General features: G+C 35.8%; 1 protein-coding gene across 1 annotated transcript in view; it reads left to right on the forward strand.

The window, feature by feature from the left end:
- RIMS1 (regulating synaptic membrane exocytosis 1) overlaps window positions 1-15,455 on the forward strand; it is a 599,571-nt gene that overhangs the window by 250,708 nt on the left and 333,408 nt on the right. Inside the window, 2 exon segments of the mRNA XM_070376186.1 lie at window positions 7,756-7,969; window positions 9,898-9,909. Of these exon segments, the coding sequence (XP_070232287.1) occupies window positions 7,756-7,969; window positions 9,898-9,909 (226 nt within the window).

A 15,455-nucleotide genomic window follows, 5' to 3' on the forward strand; every position in this document is an offset into this window, starting at 1 on the left:
TGTCCCCCACTATCTCCCAGAGTTTGCCCAATATCATGTCCATTGAATCAGTGATGCTATCAAACCATCTTATTCTTTGCCATCCTCTTCTCCTTTTGCCTTCTTTCTTTCCCAGCATCAGGGTCTTTTCCAATGAGCTGGCTCTTCGCATTGGGTGGCCAAAATATTGGAGCTTCAGCTTCAGCATCAGTCCTTCCAATGAGTCTTCAAGGTTGATTTCCTTTAGGATTGACTGGTTTGATCTCTTTGCAGTCCAAGGGACTCTCAGAAGTTTTATCCAGCACCACAATTCGAAGCCATCAAGTCGTCGGCACTCAACCTTCTTTATGGTCCAAGTCTCACTTCTGTACATGACTACTGGAAAGACCATAGCTTTGACTATATGGACCTTTGTCAGCAAAGTGATGTCTTTGCTCCTTAATAACCCATCTAGGCTATTTACAGTTACATGTACAAAAGTTAAAACTGAAGTTCTTGGTCACAGAGCCTCTGTCTTTGTTTCCAGGGAAGCCATTGGTTTCAGAGCTATATTGTATCTGAATTACTGCTCCTATTTCATGTTTCTCATTTGAGGATCTCCATTGTATCTGCTAAGCTCAAACATAAATTCAAACATAAAGTTGTCCTTTTAAATATTTTATCCAGCATTTCTATCATTTTGTGGTAGTAAGTATGATGGATATTTAGTCTTCAGTATAAACTTCTTTATAAATTGTGAGTTTTAATTTTTTTCTCAAAATGACATATATATGTATGTATGTATATGTGACATTTCCATTCATAAGTTGTATGATTTTACTATCTGACTGAACTGTGCATTTCTAAACCATTTACCATTTGGTATAAGACATGTATCATGTCCAGAAACACTAGTAATATATGGTAGAAATAGTATGAAGTAGTTTTTGAGGGACCAAAGGAAATGCTATGAAATTGCAGTAGAGGAGTTTTCATTTCAGTGGTCAGTGCTCTGCACAAATGTATTTTACAAAGCTTCCTTGAAACAGATCTATTTTTGATTGGACCCAATAGGGCAGATAAAAGGCCTTGTGTTTGAATTTTTTTAATTTACTTATATTTTAAATATTTTTTATTTTTTAAAATTATTAAAGTATGATAGCACATACTTTCATAATTTACAGGAGACTTGGAAAATACAGAACAAAGTTACATATAGTTCCACTATGAATTACAATTATTTTTAAGTAAAGTAAGATTTTCAGTTGGAGTTTCAATATCAAACTTTGAAAAATTAATAGAATGAATATATAAAAATTAAAAGCACCATGAACCAATTCAACGTGATTAAATGTATACAATTTTCATACAACAGCAGAATACAGATTCTATTCAAGTCCCCATGCTGCTGCTGCTGCTGCTGCTGCTAAGCCACTTCAGTCGTGTCCAACTCTGTGCGACCCCATAGACGGCAGCCCACCAGGCTTCCCCGACCCTGGGATTCTCCAGGCAAGAACACTGGACTATAAAAAAAGAGATACTAGAATATATATGGGGACATAAAACAAGCTGCAAAAATTTCATAGTCTAAAGGTATTGAAATCATAGAGTCTGTTCTCTTATCACTGTGGAATTATGCTAGAAATCAATATATCAGTATCAAACTATATTTGGAGAAAAGTGTGATGTGATATTTACCAACAGAGATCTTTGACTTAGCCATCAGAAGCCTCAATAAAGTTAGAAAATTGAGAAAACACAGAGGGTGATTGCAGAGAAGAAAGCATTTAAATGAGAAATTAATACCAAAGATACTTTAAAAACCCCATGTATTTGAAAATTAAACATCCAATATTAAATCATGGGTGTACCTTAGAAGCCATAACAAAGAAAATTAGAAAATATATATAACAGAATAAAAATGAAAAAATGATTCATAAGAATCTGTTATATGCAGGCCAAGCTGCTCAATGCAGATAAATAAAATGTGAAATCTTGAATAAAGTATGAAAAAAATAATGGATACTAGCATAAAATTTTGTGAAATTTGAAAAAAAATCTATATTTAACAATACTATATCACATGTCAATTTTCTGTTTTTTACAACATAGTATTTCTTTCTCAGAATTCGATTAGAAGTCTCAAGCCTCATTCAAATTATTTTTGATTCACTGAAATGATACGCTTTCTAGAGTTTTAGTAGTAATACTAGATGCCAGAATAAATGGAACTATATCAGTGTTTTGAGTAAGTGTAAATTAGAAATCTAGCATTCTATTCATATTTAGTCAACATATAAACTAAAATGTCATAAATGTTTTAGCTAAGCAATAGTTTTTGTTTTCTAAAGTATATATATTATAAATACTATACACACACAAGTTTTCCTACTATACTTAATATACTTGTTCTTCTTGTGAAAGAACAACAACAAAAGGGATGGACAAATTGGGGAACATAAACTAAATGAAATGGGAGCACAGAATATGAAATAATAAAAGTTCAACTAAATTGAAGTAAAGCATCATCATATAATGCAGTTGCTTTTAAAGATGGCTGCTCATTAGAATCACATCTGGAACTTTAGAGAAAAACAAAACAAAACCTGGACATTTGTATTTTTCAAAAAAATTCCTAGGTATTTCTAATGTGTATCTGACTGGGACGACCCAGAGAGATGGTATGGGGAAGGAGGAGGGAGGTGGGTTCAGGATGGGGAACACGTGTATACCTGTGGTGGATTCATGTTGATATATGGCAAAACCAATACAATATTGTAAAGTTAAAAAATAAAATTAAAAAAAAAATAAAAAGTGATTACATGTTTTTCTATTAAATGGTAGTTTTAGTTATAATTATTTTCTGTTGACCAATCATGATACAATGTTAATAAAATGAGGAATAGTTACATAATCACAACAGTAAAAGATGTTTATCAGTTTTCACAGTCAATAGCTAGAGCCCCCTCAAAACAAAGTTATTTACAATTGCAAGCCATAATGTAAACCTGATTAACCTAACAATAGAAAATAATTGCATATAATTTGAGTGGTTAAGTAGAGTGATGTGGTAAGTGGAGGTGTATAGTCACATGCTTTCGTCCACCCAGCCAGCCTATGTCTTTGGGTTGATGTATTTAATCCATTTATACTTAAGCTTCCCTGGTGGCTCAGTCGGTAAAGAGTCTGCCTGACCCAGGTTCGATCCCTGGGTGGAGAAGATCCCCTAGAGAAGGAAATGGCAACCCATTCCAGTATTCTTGCCTGGAGAATCCTATGGACAGAGGAGCCTGCTTGGGCTACAGTCCATGGGATCAAAAAGAGTTGGACACGACTGAGTGACTAACACTTCCACTTTCATTTTTTATACTTACGGTAATTACTGATATATATGATTCTACTACCATTTTCTTAACTGTTTTGTGTTTATTAATTGTAGTCTTTTCTTTCTCTTGTGTTTCTTGCCTAGAAAATTTCCTTTAGCATTTGTTGTAAAGCTGATTCGGTGATATTGAATTCTAACCTTTGTTTGTCTGAAAGTTTTTGATTTCTCCATCAAATCTGAATGAGAGTCTTGCTGGGTAGAGTATTTTTGGTTGGAAGTTCTTCCTTTTCATCATTTTAAGCATATCATGCCATTCCCTTCTGGCTTGTAGAGTTCCTTTTGAGGAAATAACTGGTAACCTTATGGAAGTTCCCTTGTACGTTATTTGTCATTTTCCCCCTGTTGCTTTTAATATTTATCATTGTCTTTTTGTCAGTTTGATTACTGTGTGTCCTTGTGTGTTCCTCCTTGGGTTTATCTTGCCTGGGACTCTTGCATCTTCTCCATTCATTTTCCAAGATCAGGACCATCTTCATTATCATTATTCTGAATTATTTTTCTGGAAGATTTCCTATCTCCTCTTCCTTTAGTTATTTATCTGGGGTCTTATCTTGTCCCTTCACCTGGGACATAATCTTCTGCCTTTTCTTTTTGATTAACTTTCTGTGATGTACTTTTAATTCTGGCAACTGCACGATTGTAGTTCTTGCATCTTCTGTCTGCCCTCTGGTGGATGAGGCTAGGAGACTTGTGTAAGCTTCCTGATGGGATGGACTGGCAGTGGGAAGAACTGGGTCTTGCTCTGATGGGCAGAGATCAGTAAAACTTTAATCTGATTGTCTTCTGATGGGTGGGGCTATGCCCCTTTCCTGGTAGTTATTTGGCCTGAGGCAACCCAGCCCTGGAATCTGCAGGCTCTATGATGGGTCAGTGGTGGCTTCCAAGAGGGCTCCCACCAAGGGGCTCCTCCCAGCACTGCTGCTGCCAGTGCCGTGCCCCTGTGGCAAGCCCCTGTTGACCCACAACTCTGCAGGAGACCACCCAACACTGCCAAGGAGATCTGGCTCAATCTTCTGTGGGGTCACTTCTCCTTTCCCTTGGGTCCTGGTCCATGCAATCTTTTGTTTGTGCCCTCCAAGAGTCAAGTCTCTGTTTCTCCCAGTCCCATGGAAGTGAAATCCCTCTGGCCTTCAAAATCATAATTCTGGGGGATTCTCAGTCCCATTGCTGGATCCCCATGCTGGGAAGCCTGATGCAGGCTTAGAACCTTCACAACAGTGAGAGAACTGTTGATGTTACTATTCTCCAGTTTATGGGTCACCCACCCGGCAGGTATGGGATTGGGTTTTATCATGATTGTGTCCTTCCTACCATCTTGTTGCAGCTTCTTCTTTGTCTTTGCACATGGGGTATCATTTTTGGTGTGTTGCAGCATTCTCCTGCTGATGAGTGTTCAAAGCTAGCTGCGATGTTGGTGCTCTCTCAGGAGGAGATGAGCACACATCCTTTTAATCTGGCATCTTAACCAATTTTGGGTCTGTGTTTGAAATTTTAAAAGTCAGGAAATCTTAACTTTGCAAACTGTTATGCTGTAGTATAAATCAGACACTAAGTCAGAAGTTGACAACCTGGTGCACTGGCTAAATCTGGGTTACCATTTTTTTTTTTTTTTAAGTTTAATTGAAACACAGCCATGCTTACTATTTACATACTGTGTGTGCCACTGTCCTGCTAACTACGGTAGAACTGAGTACTTTCAACAGAAGTTTCCTGGCTCACAAAAGCTTAAAATATTTACAAACTGGCCTTAGACCATAAAATTTGCCAATACCCAAACTAAATCATATTCTATATCACACATTCATAGAACAGCTTTTTCCTAGCCTAGCTTTCCCCTTTGCATTATATATATTTATGATTTGGTGGTTCTCACAATAAATATTTATGCATGTACTCTTGGTCTGCTTAGCATTTTAGAATGAGTCAAATTGCTCTTCAATATATTGAGCAGATATTCTTATATTCATTAAACCAAATATCAAAATATCCTTCTCTGAGCTGAAATTTGCTGGCTTCTAAACTAGGGAAGTTTTAGATTCTAAACTACTTTATGTGCTAGTGCAACTGTGTTTACTTTAATTATGGAAATTTTTTTTTCCTTTTTTTTAATTTTATTTTTAAACTTTACAATATTGTATTAGTTTTGTCAAATATCGAAATGAATCTGCCACAGGTATACCTGTGTTCCCCATCCTGAACCCTCCTCCCTCCTCCCTCCCCATACCCTCCCTCTGGGTCATCCCAGTGCACCAGCCCCAAGCATCCAGTATCGTGCATAGAACCTGGACTGGTGACTCGTTTCATACATGATATTATACATGTTTCAATGAACTAGAAAAAGTGTCAATTGGTAAAGCAGGAAAGGGATTTCAGAATTTTTAATCATTAAAGTTTTGCTTAAAAGTTGTTGATGTTAAAAGGAAAATATAATAAAATCCTAGTATTTCAACCAATATAGTGCTGAGAATTAATTTGATTCAGTTTCCAGGGAGTCCCAGACCCCCCATGGTTATTGTAGAAGTGGAACATCACACAAACTGCATTAATTAACAATAGCATGTGTTTTCTCTGATCATGGAGAACTCACATCCAGAAAGAAGCTTAGATACACAGATGCATCTGCTTAGACATTTCCCATGAGTTTCTCTTCTGGTGTAAGAGACAATGACTGTTAGGCCTGGGAAATGCTCTCTGTTCTCATTTACTAAACAAAGGCAGCTTCCTCCGGGGATTTAGAGGATGTCACCCTGCTCTGTTTCTGTTTGTAATAGTCTGAGAGAGAGGAGTTTGGACTGATGGGAAGGCTATGTAGCCTCAATCACATTAAGTGTGAACATTCTTCGTCTTGGGGAAATGCTTTGCTTCAGCAAATTTAGTTGTCCCACTTCCAGTAGTTATCAATAAAGAGGAATAGGGATCCTCATACGTAAAAGGTGGGAGAGAGCCAGTAAAACTGGGGCATGTAAAAATCTGAATATTTTCAAGTTATGGTTTAGAACTTGTAAGGTGATGCAGCAGATCTAAGCAAGCTCAACTATTATATATATTATATTATATATTCATATATATTAAAGTGAAAGTGAAGTCACTCAGTCGTGTCTGACTCTTTGTGACCCTGTGGACTGTAGTCTACCAGGCTTCTCTGTCCATGGGATTCTCCAGGCAAGAATATTGGAGTGGGTTACCATTTCCTTCTCCAGAGGATCTTCTGACACAGGGATTGAACCCAGGTCTCCTGCATGAGAGGCAGACACTTTAACCTCTGAGCCACCAGAGAAGCCCATATATATTAAACATATATATTATATATTAATAATTATATATTAAATCTATATTCATCTAAAAATTTATGTGTGTATGTATATGTATGTGTGTATGTATATGTATGTGTGTGTGTGTATATATATATATATATACATATGGAGATAAATGTCATACTCTGTGTACTGTGTGAAATGTTTGATGCCAAACAAAAGTCTCCAGGAATGGAAGTGAAGACAGCTTGCTTAGCCATGTAGCTTAAAATAGTCAACTCCCAAGCATGCATTATACTTCATGAATTCAATTTACTGTGACAAACTTCTTAGATAGTAATCAGTATTTGGGACTTCCCAGATGGCTCACTGGTAAAGAATGCAGGAGATGCAGGTTTGATTCCTGGGTGGTGAAAATCCCCTAGAGAAGGAAAAGGCAACCCACTTCAGTATTATTGCCTAGGAAATCTTAAGGACAGAGGAGCTGGTGGGCCAAAGTCCATGGGTTACAAAAGAGTCAGACACAACTTAGCAACTAAACAAGAACAACAAAACAAATCACTATTAGACTTCAAACAGAGTAAGACAAAATTTCAAAGCAAATTCTGTAGAGTTGGCCTAAGAACATTGTATAATTTTGCCTCAGTTGTATACACACATACTTATTGTTGTAAAGTGTTGAGTCCCAGTAAAATACTTTGAAAACTGCCTGTCAAAGAAGCAGAGGCAATGATTGGATACAGGAATTCCACTGTTGGGGAAAATAGTGATTATTTAGAGTCAACTAATATATGGTTCAATGCTGTTGCAGTATGATTAGAGGAGAAATGAAAAGTAAAAGTCGCTCAGTTGTGTCCAACTCTTTGCAACCCCATGGACTATACAGTCCATGGAATTCTCCAGGCCAGAATACTGGAGTGGGTATCCTTTCCCTTCTCCAGGGGATCTTCCCAACCCAGGGAGCGAACCCAGGTCTCCCACATTGCAGGAGGATTCTTTACCAGCTGAGCCACTGGGGAAGCCCATTATTGAGGGAAGTGGCTTTATATGTTTTGCTTTAGTTTAAGTAACTAGATGTCTCCTCTACTAGGAAAAAGTGGGTTTTTTTCTCCAGCTCCTTCATCTACTTAGTTTGTGCCCATTTTCTCTTCTGTCTAGGAGATTGCATCAACAATTTGAAAGCTATAAAGAACAAGTGAGGAAAATAGGGGAAGAAGCACGGCGCTACCAAGGAGAGCACAAGGACGATGCTCCGACCTGCGGGATTTGCCACAAGACCAAGTTCGCAGACGGCTGTGGCCACCTGTGCTCCTACTGCCGCACCAAGTTCTGCGCGCGCTGTGGGGGCCGCGTGTCTCTGCGGTCCAGCAACGTGAGTACCGTGGCCGCGAGCATCCAGCGTCCTTGAGCGCAGGTGGATGCGCCCCACCTGCGCCTAGCCACTCAGGGGATGAGTGATGCAAAGAATTCACAAAAGATGCTCTTTGTATGTATGCATCTCAACAAATGATTGCCACTCAAAACCAACAGGTTACTCGTGGGAGCACATGTGTTTTCTGAAGAAGGTTGGAAATTTATATTTAGTGTCAGGAATTATGAAACGCTTGAAAGTTGTGGTGGCCAGTTCTTCTTGTACAAAGCAACAAAACCTAACAACTTACTTTTAGTTTCTGCAACATGTTTCAGATTGAATGAAGATAAAATCAATAGAATTTGTATGGTATTAATTTAATCCAATATAATCATTTATGAAGTGATAATTAGCCTCTGTGAGAATCACTTCATTTACTATCAAGTCTAAGAAATGTAGTACGAAGCTTATCTCATGAAAATTATTTGGATATTTAAAGAGTGTGTCAAAATACTGTTTGTTTGTTTTTAATTTTAATTTCATGGAGTCTTGCACTTATGTCTCCCTAATTTGGAAAAATCATAGTTAGAATTAAAGTGAGGTTACCACTTAATATTGTTTTTTAGTAGTATATTTGAGTTGTAAGTAGGGTATTATTCTAAAATCTCTCTCAGGGGAATTAAGACATTCAGTAAAATAGATGCATTATTATACTTAAGATGAGCCTACTATTATCTTTGTAGCTTTAACTTATCTGAAAAACAACTTCTTTATATATGAAATTGTATGGTAATAATTACTATATATGGTTGTTATGAAAATTAAAACAGTTCAATTTTTCTTTAGGTTCCATTCTTTTGACCATATAAGAATTTTTTTCCTCCTAAAAATTATGTGTTTTAGTTAATCTTCATATGCTACCTTACAGACTTTCTAGAGCAACTTTGGATTGAGATCTTGTTTGGCACATGAAAAGTGCACAGGATCTACTTTTGGAATAATATCTCACAAATAAAAGCTGTGATGATATTCAAAATATTTAACAACTCATGCAGCACTCTGAAAAGTGTTGGCCCTGAACAGTACAATGCAAAGGGGTTAAGTGTTAATTCAGACTGAGTGTGCATAGAGTTGGATGCTTTTAAATTCACATTATAGGTTTGAAGCAAGCCAGTAACAGAGTCAAACTCATGTTTTAAACAGGAGATGTGTTTAAAGGAGATTGAGCTAAGGGATACTTATGCTTTCAAACAGAAACCCAGGCCTAATGAAGTTCATCTATCTTTACTATACCCATTCAATCTTGAGAAAAATTAAAATTAAAAAAAATAAAAGAAAGTACAACTTACAATTTTTAATCTTGGGCAAAAGACAAAAGTTGTATACAGTTGGTATTTCCTGTGACATTGTAAATGTTGAAATTCATATTAGAAATAAATCAACCTTGTGAGATAATTTATGGCTAAAATAGTATATTTCCATTCTCTCTTTATTTATTACAAACACTTCCCTTTCTTACATTTTTCCAATTCATAACTATAAATATTTTAAAGACAATTTGATACAATTATTCATTCAAAGTTTATGCATTTTAATATAATCTTTTCAATAATAAGTAAGCCAAATATGGTAGCAAATTTTTTCTTTCTAAAAAAATTTTAAATGTAGACTTAATAATCCAAGTTCTAAAAAAATTCTGAAATTGTAGTGTCCAACTTTTGTACCTACCATGTAGCAAGATGAGCATATGTGCATTTCGAATGAAGGATTGAATAGTGACTATTTTTTGGTAAGAATAAACATTTACTTTTCAAAGTACCTGTATTTTTATACTTTAAAGTAACATATGACTGTTTTCTTAAAATCTGCTTATTAATACGTGCCTTATTTTTATTTTTCTCTTCTTTTCTCTCTCCCTTCACTCCGCTTCCTTGGATGCTTTCCCAAAGGAGGACAAAGTGGTTAGAATCCATGATTTCTTTTCTATCACTTGTTATTTCAATGTTGTGAATTTTATTAAGAGAATGTTTCACTTTCAAAAAGAAATGCTAGGAAGAGCTCATTCCCATTTCTCATGGAAAAATAAAATGAACATCTAGGAGCATTACAGAGTTTTATATTAATAGGCAAAGACTGGGTAATAGTTATGGAAATAGTGATATTTTAATATAATTAAATTATTATCAAACTCATTTGTGCTCTTAGCTCCCTGAGTTCTGAGGATGATCTATTTGCCTTTAGGAACAATAATGCCTAATGAGCTCTACCTTTCTCAACACTGTTTAGATGCATAGACAGATGATTTGAAACTTTCTGGTAGAAGAAATGGAATGCATTAATTTAGTAGAGAGGAAGGATCAAATTAGGATCAAGAGCTCAGAATAAAATGATATTTCTCTGGAACACAAGTAGTAGAGTTGTCATATTGAACCACAGTTTTGCTCTTTTCTTTTCCCTCATTCAATGAAATCACTCCCTCAGGGAGTAAAAGTTCACCTTTAATTTTTATCAACCTTGGAAACCACAGAGGCTGTACTCAGTAAGATAGGAGATAAGTGACATCTTCAATCAGCCTGTCCTTTGTATACATACTATACACTTCCGTTTGGTGTAAATTTCAATTCCCCCCAAACTCATTAATTTCCCGGTATGAGACTGAGGCAATGAGCATTTCAGGTTCAATATATCAACTCAGCTGACCCTGTTCAACTGTTTTTAATTTTAGATTACATACTATAGTGCATAGGTAGTCAGTGTGACATTAAGTTGAACATTAATTTGTGTTTTTAAGTTTGTTGCTAGTGTATGTTATCAGTTTTTTTTTTCTATGAATAAGAAATTAGGTTGAAAATTATGCGGTTTAATTATTTTCACTGCATCTGCTTGTAACATGGGTGGTATGTGAGATCATTTTAAGGGTTGTTATTTTAATGCAATACAGGTTTCCCATGCTATCTGAAAGTAGAGTGTTTCCAAATGGCATATAAAAGGAAGAATCAATTACCTCTGGACACATCTTGCTAACAGATGCACAAAATAAATGAGATAAAGCACAGATGTCCAGAGACACAGGTCAGAGTATGGTGGCCAGATGCTGAGATGCTGGTGGGTGTGGGAAAGGAGCCTGGTGGTCCCACTCTCTCTGCTGTGGCTGAGCACTGCCTCTATAACAGCTCACTCTAAAACAAACACAGCATACTGTTTTCACATCTCACCTTTTTTTCGTAAAAGTGAAAATCCTTTTTGAATTTCCTTCATTTAGTCAAAACAGGTACAAGTACAGGTCTTTCATGAAAGTAAAGTGGAAAGAAGTAACTTTTGAAAAGTGAAGGACACCAGTAGTGTATCACGTTAGAAAAAAGAAATTATAATATCACACTTTTGGTTTCATGAATATTATTACTTTGGACACTTTGAATTTGAAGTGTAGATAATTTTTAAATCCTTTAAAAAATAAAAGTTAAGTACATAAATAATGCTAGTGTCATGCAGAACTGGTGATAAAACTTTAGCCACTCCGGTAGAACTGGCCAGGTTGACTGTTCTATATGTGCTTGTTATGATTACTGACTCTGTAACAAGAATTCAGGTGGATTTTGTGGTTCTCAGGCTAATAACAAAATTAAAAGACCTATAAAATACAATAGCTTTCAATTATTTTCTTCACTTTGATTAGAATGTATATATCTTAAACCTACCATTTATGTTCAAGTAGTTGGTCATAATTTCATTAAAACCCATCGTAGCCGATTGAGGTTGTTCAATGAATTACTTTCTAGTCCAAGGAAACTGAAACCAGATTTTGTCTTTGTGTTAAATAGCTGAGTATTAAGCAAAGTGCTTACTGTTTCTTTCTCTATTCCTCTGGCATCTTTTATTTTATTTTTAAAAATTTTTTTAAATTTTATTTTATTTTTAAACTTTACATAATTGTATTAGTTTTGCCAAATATCAAAATGAATCCACCACAGGTATACATGGAGAAATTATAATTTGCAAATGTGTGTGTAGCGGGAGGAGGCGGCTGTTGGTATAAGAGGAAAGCAGAGAGTAATGGGATGAATAAAACCTTTCTAAAATCAATCTCCATCTTGATCAATGCAATGATAATGAAGTCTACATAGGTGGTTAAATTGATGAATAATGTGACTAAAATACTACTATATATGATATGAAGACCTAAGGTTAGCTAAGATATAAATATTTCTTTATTGAGTCCAGTGAAAAATATTCATGACCCTATTTTTTTTTTTTTTTTTACAGCCTGGCAATGTTTTATTTTAAAATTTTACTGTTAGTCTAAATCAGCTCTAGTAATTTGGGAGAGTGTATACTTGCTTAGAAAGAAAATGACTTGTCATATATAGTCACTTTGCAATTGACCCATAATAGTTCATAAGAGATATGCAAAGAGTTGACTCATTGGAAAAGACTCTGATGCTGGGAGGGACTGGGGGCAGGAGGAGAAGGGGACGACAGAGGATGAGATGGCTGGATGGCATCACTGACTCAATGGATTTGAGTCTGGGTGAACTCCGGGAGTTGGTGATGGACAGGGAGGCCTGGCGTGCTGCGATTCATGGGGTTGCAAAGAGTCGGACACCACTGAGCAATTGAACTGAACTGATATTATTTTTGTAATGTTTATTTATATTATTTTAAAGTGCACACTTTCAGAGATAAAATGGCAGTTTTTACTTCATCAAAAGGTCTCTCCAAAGTCTGAATACATAGGGGTTCTGAGAATTTCCCCACAACCTGTTTAAATTGTTTTTGTCTTTGTTTTATCCTCTGCAGAGTATTGAATTTAGATAAATCCTTTGGTAAATTAACAATTTGCTTTTACTAAATCGACTGAATTGAGTCCTCTAAGTTCAATTCCTTAGGGTTTTCCTTAAATTTTCATCAGTATTTCCTTTTGGTGAGGGTGATTGACCGTCAAAGCAACTAAAAATGAACTACCTTGCTACTTTTCTATTTAATCTTTATTTTCATACAAAAGAAGCGTCATGTATTATAAGTTGAGTATTTTGTAATAAATGTAAGCAATATTCAGAAAACAGAACATGACCATTTTCTTTGCTATTTTATTTAAATGTGAAAGCTAAACATATCTACCTTTTAAATGTCATGTATAAAAATAATAAAACCTCTTTTTCTTTTTTTTTCTAATTTTATTTTATTTTTAAACTTTACATAATTGTATTAGTTTTGCCAAATATCAAAATGAACCTGCCACAGGTATACATGTGTTCCCCATCCTGAACCCTCCTCCCTCCTCCCTCCCCATACCATCCCTCTGGGTCGTCCCAGTGCACTAGCCCCAAGCATCCAGTATCGTGCATCGAACCTGGACTGGCAACTCGTTTCTTACATGATATTTTACATGTTTCAATGCCATTCTCCCAAATCTTCCCACCCTCTCCCTCTCCCACAGAGTCCATAAGACTGTTCTATACATCAGTGTCTCTTTTGCTGTCTCATACACAGGGTTATTGTTACCATCTTTCTAAATTCCATATATATGCGTTAGTATACTGTATTGGTGTTTTTCCTTCTGGCTTACTTCACTCTGTATAATAGGCTCCAGTTTCATCCACCTCATTAGAACTGATTCAAATGTATTCTTTTTAATGGCTGAGTAATACTCCATTGTGTATATGTACCACCTTTCTTATCCATTCATCTGCTGATGGACATCTAGGTTGCTTCCATGTCCTGGCTATTATAAACAGTGCTGCGATGAACATTGGGGTACATGTGTCTCTTTCCCTTCTGGTTTCCTCAGTGTGTATGCCCAGCAGTGGGATTGCTGGATCATAAGGCAGTTCTATTTCCAGTTTTGTAAGGAATCTCCACACTGTTCTCCATAGTGGCTGTACTAGTTTGCATTCCACCAACAGTGTAAGAGGGTTCCCTTTTCTCCACACCCTCTCCAGCATTTATTATTTGTAGACTTTTGGATCGCAGCCATTCTGACTGGCGTGAAATGGTACCTCATAGTGGTTTTGATTTGCATTTCTCTGATAATGAGTGATGTTGAGCATCTTTTCATGTGTTTGTTAGCCATCTGTATGTCTTCTTTGGAGAAATGTGTATTTAGTTCTTTGGCCCATTTTTTTGATTGGGTCGTTTATTTTTCTGGAGTTGAGCTGTAGGAGTTGCTTGTATATTTTTGAGATTAGTTGTTTGTCGGTTGCTTCATTTGCTATTATTTTCTCCCATTCTGAAGGCTGTCTTTTCACCTTGCTAATAGTTTCCTTTGATGTGCAGAAGCTTTTAAGGTTAATTAGGTCCCATTTGTTTATTTTTGCTTTTATTTCCAATATTCTGGGAGGTGGGTCATAGAGAATCCTGCTGTGATGTATGTCGGAGAGTGTTTTGCCTATGTTCTCCTCTAGGAGTTTTATAGTTTCTGGTCTTACGTTTAGATCTTTAATCCATTTTGAGTTTATTTTTGTATATGGTGTTAGAAAGTGGTCTAGTTTCATTCTTTTACAAGTGGTTGACCAGATTTCCCAGCACCACTTGTTAAAGAGATTGTCTTTAATCCATTGTATATTCTTGCCTCCTTTGTCAAAGATAAGGTGTCCATATGTGCGTGGATTTATCTCTGGGCTTTCTATTTTATTTCATTGATCAATATTTCTGTCTTTGTGCCAGTACCATACTGTCTTGATAACTGTGGCTTTGTAGTAGAGCCTGAAGTCAGGTAGGTTGATTCCTCCAGTTCCATTCTTCTTTCTCAAGATCGCTTTGGCTATTTGAGGTTTTTTGTATTTCCATACAAATTGTGAAATTATTTGTTCTAGCTCTGTGAAGAATACTGTTGGTAGCTTGATAGGGATTTCGTTGAATCTATAAATTGCTTTGGGTAGTATACTCATTTTCACTATATTGATTCTTCCAATCCATGAACATGGTATATTTCTCCATCTATTAGTGTCCTCTTTGATTTCTTTCACCAGTGTTTTATAGTTTTCTATATATAGGTCTTTAGTTTCTTTAGGTAGATATATTCCTAAGTATTTTATTCTTTCCGTTGCAATGGTGAATGGAATTGTTTCCTTAATTTCTCTTTCTGTTTTCTCATTATTAGTGTATAGGAATGCAAGGGATTTCTGTGTGTTGATTTTATATCCTGCAACTTTACTATAGTCATTGATTATTTCTAGTAATTTTCTGGTGGAATCTTTAGGTAAAACCTCTTTTTCTATCAAGATAATAATTAATGAGGGGCAGTGTTTACAAAGTCATGATTTTTTAAACTGGCTCCTCATATGTTTTCATTGGTGTTTATTTATATAATTATGCTAAATGATATGCTGATAAAGTAAGTATGTTTTTGTAGAAAACAATTCATAAAGTGTAAGGGTTGGGTGGAATGGGATAGCACCAACTGAGTTTGGAATTGGTCTCATCCTAAGGTGTTATCTGTGGAATAATTGACACTTGACATCATAAAAAACTGCTCTCATAGACTCTGTTTTAAATGCCAAACTTATTT

The sequence above is a fragment of the Bos mutus genome, chromosome 9 (genome assembly GCF_027580195.1).
Source record: "Bos mutus isolate GX-2022 chromosome 9, NWIPB_WYAK_1.1, whole genome shotgun sequence".
Classification (NCBI taxonomy): domain Eukaryota; kingdom Metazoa; phylum Chordata; class Mammalia; order Artiodactyla; family Bovidae; genus Bos; species Bos mutus.